The following is a 3,812-nucleotide window of genomic DNA, read 5'->3' on the forward strand; positions in this document are numbered from 1 at the left end:
TATATATATATATATATATATATATATCAGAAACTACTAAAAATGTTTAAAAACTACAAAATTACTAAAACAATGAACACTGAAAAATATAACAATAAAAATATTAATAGTAGTATCTCAATGATACTAAAATAACAATGGAAGAAAGCAACTAAATCTCTCTGTTTGTGTGCTGCAGGTGATTCTGAAGACGAGAGAGCTCTCCGACAAGGAACTCAAGATCAAACAGCCGCTGATGGATTCGCCGTGCCATCAGAAGGTCTGACCAATCACGAGTCTCCAAACCATCCAGTAGTAGAACAGCACCCAGAGCGTTAGCATGCAGGCCTGTGTTCTCCTCGTCGATTGGCTGAATCACTCACTGTGCATTTTACTACACGGTTTAACCCTGTTCTCTGATCAGATTCCATTCGTTTAAATCTGATCGTTCTCTTCTCCCTCCACCTCTTTCTCTGCTCGACGTTTAACCTTTATGCTCTTCCTGTTTGTCTCTCTCGTCCCGCCCCTTCCTGTCGGATAGTCTCCCTCAAAATGGTACTGGAAGCTGGTGCCTGTAAGTGCTACAGCGCCCCCTGCGTCCGTCACGTCACGCTGCATGAAAAGCGGGACTAGATGTTGTGTGTGTGTGTGTGTGTGTCATTGTGCATCACATGCGTTCATCCGTCCGTCCATCTCTCTCTCGTTTTGTCTCTGTCTGTCTCAGCCTGATCTCATGAACGCTTTGGCCCATTGCATGCTGGAGCCGGTGGAGTTCTCTCGTGTGGTACAGTACTCGTGCTCTCTCACATACGCATACTAGAGGTCTGCGCGGAGTCGGACCCAAACCCAGTGCATTTGTTTAGCAATTACAAACAAAAACCTGATGCAGATCCGAGTCCTTTGGGGCCTCAAAGCGACTAGCAGGCGTCTAATACACACTCTTCAATACTTTACTCTTACTTGCATCCATTTGTCTTTTCATGCATCCACACATCCAATCATTCTAAAATTATATATATTTTATTTTAAGATTTTGTTTATATGTACTAATAAGGGCTCCACAATTATGACAAAAATCATAATTGCGATTGTTAATTATGATTATCACAATATACATTGAATGTTTTGAATAGCTTAATAGCTGTTTGATGCAACTGCATTCCATATTTTTATATGAAAATAAACAAGCTGAAAACACTCTTCATGAAAAATTTGTATTGCTTTTCTATAGCATTAAGCCTCAAATGTTAACTATATATTGGTTTGATTTCTTCTTTAATAAAAAAAAAAGATAAATTCAAAAGAAAAAAAATATTCATGGTATTCTAATGTTATAGTAAAACTAAAATTATAACAATTGACAAAAACCTGTAGAAAGAAAAAAACACACATCTTAAGCATGCAGAATAATGTAACGTTTGTAACTTTAACTAATGTACTTTTTTACATTTATTTTTTTGTAACTGCGCCTTTGAACGATTACATAATTGTGGCATCTGTAATTGTAATCACGGTTAGAAATTCGATTAATTGTGCAGCCCTAGTACTAATTATACTAATTTTAACTGTACTCATTTTAATTACACATGTATGTTTGCACACACACACACACACACACACATACATTTGTATAATATAAAATAAACTAATTTATATTTACTAATTTTAATTTTATATATATATATATATATATATATGTGTGTGTGTGTGTGTGTGTGTGTGTTTGTGTAATCTAATTTAAATTTACTAATTTGTATTATTTGTGCGTTATTTTAGTAACATTGAGATACTGTTATAATTTATCAATATTGTTTTTATTTTTATATTTTCCATTTTCATTTTAGTAATTTTGTTGTATTTTTGTCATTTTTAGCAGTTTTTGTTTATTTTATATATATAAGTAGTTTTTATTCAGTAAGTAGTTTTTATTTATTTTATTTTTATTTCAGTTTTAGTTATTTTAGTACATCAAGTTAAACTAAATTAAAATGTGAAATGTTGAAGTAAAAAAATATATTTTTTACATTTTAAATGTAAAAAAATATATATAATTTTAAAAAAAAAAATTTTTTTCATTTAACGTTTATTTTATTTTAAGTAACAATTTTGTTTGTATGGTTTTAGTTTAATTTCAGTTTTAGTTAACTATATTGAGAGAAATGTATTGACATATAAGAAGCCATTATGTCATACAACACATTCCACACATATGGAGGTAATTTTGCATGAAAATCATTTTTATTTGTTCCCCTCAAAATGAAAATTCTGTCATCTGTATGTATCGTAAGCATGCAAAAAATTATTCAAAGCTTGGGCAGAAGGTAAGATTTTCAGCAAATAATCATGAAAACAAATTACATTTCAATCTGTTCCTCACAGATACCATGTGTCATCCGAAGACTTGGAGTGTTGTGCTTTAATATAGTTATATATATTATATATTAAAGTAATATGTTTATCATTAAGTTGTACAGACTACTTTTGCGATGCTTCTTTGTCATTTTTGGAGCTCAGCGGTCATAATTACTGTCCACATTTATTGTATGGAAAAGATTTGTCTTTTTATTTTTAAGTATGAACAAAAACATGTTTTTGGAGTGACATGAGGGTGATTAAATGATGACAGGATTTTCATTTCTGTGTGTACTGTTATATTTAAAGTGGGTGTATGATTTAGTATGTGAGAGACTGGGGGTGTGTGTGTGTCTGATGTGTGTTAGATGCTTTATAAGCCCCTGCCTGCTCTCTCTCAGGTACGGTACCGTAGAGAACACCTGTCCGGCCGGCCGTTCCCGCACCTGGCTGTGATGGAGGATCTGATGAAGGATGTTTGTGATGGAGCGGCTCTGCTAGCAGTTGTTCACTTCTACTGCTCTGAATACATGAGGCTAGATGGTATATATATATATATATATATATATACACACAATGGGCCACAAATGAGCAGAATAATCATGTCAATTCATTCTTATGTAAACTTGCAATTAATTCAACTCAACAATTTAAATCAAGATTCTTTGATGAATAGAAAGTTCAAAACAACAGCATTTAGTTGAAATAGAAATACTTTGTAACATTATAAATGTCTCTGCTGTTCTTTTCTATTAGATATATGTCTGAAGGAGGTGCCGTCTCTGTCGGACAGTGTGTATAACATCCATCTGCTGCGGGAGTTTTCTAACGAATACCTGAACAGGTGTTTTTACCTGCACACTGAAGATCTGCTCTACGGCCCACCTGTGCTGAAGGTCCGTACCGAAATCTATTTCATTCAGTAATACAAAAGTATAGATAAAATAGTTACCTCCTAAGAAACCAAATGCAAAGGATAAGGCAGCACTGCATGCATTCTTCAGTTTAAACAGTCCCAGAATGCATTGCTCCAAGCTCAGTGAAAACATATCTACGTATACTTTTAGACTGCCATGCTTAAAAAATAAAATACAATTCAATTAGATGAATTGGTTAAACAATTTAAAGTATTTGTACATCATAATATATCCATATTTTAATTAAATAAAGTCAAATAAAATAAAAAGTAATTAAATAATAAAATAATTATATTTTAATATATTTTTACTGTATATAAACTAAAACAAAAATAATTAATAATCATTTTTAATTGAAATAAAGCTGAAATAAAATAAAATATATATATTGAATAAGAAGTACTAAAATTACTAAAACAAAAACTAAAATAAAAATTTATTAAAGCCAAATAGAATTATAAAAAAATAATAATAAAAACGGCAGAAGCACATACCAAAATTAAAAAAAAAAAAATACAAAAGATTTAAACAAAAAAAAAAAAATAAAATTTTTTTTTTTAATTT

At 31.3% G+C, this 3,812-nt stretch overlaps 1 protein-coding gene across 1 annotated transcript in view; it reads left to right on the plus strand.

Annotated features, from left to right (window-relative positions):
* The window catches only part of LOC107705949 (calmodulin-regulated spectrin-associated protein 1-B-like), a 22,610-nt gene that overhangs the window by 11,127 nt on the left and 7,671 nt on the right, over positions 1-3,812 (plus strand). Inside the window, exons 5-9 of the mRNA XM_016509484.1 lie at positions 179-259; positions 521-553; positions 704-763; positions 2,733-2,874; positions 3,088-3,227. Coding sequence (XP_016364970.1) covers positions 179-259; positions 521-553; positions 704-763; positions 2,733-2,874; positions 3,088-3,227 — 456 coding nt within the window. The remainder of the gene's footprint in view (positions 1-178; positions 260-520; positions 554-703; positions 764-2,732; positions 2,875-3,087; positions 3,228-3,812) is intronic.

Source organism: Sinocyclocheilus rhinocerous, unplaced genomic scaffold, assembly GCF_001515625.1.
Source record: "Sinocyclocheilus rhinocerous isolate Xijiao unplaced genomic scaffold, SAMN03320098_v1.1 scaffold1045, whole genome shotgun sequence".
Classification (NCBI taxonomy): domain Eukaryota; kingdom Metazoa; phylum Chordata; class Actinopteri; order Cypriniformes; family Cyprinidae; genus Sinocyclocheilus; species Sinocyclocheilus rhinocerous.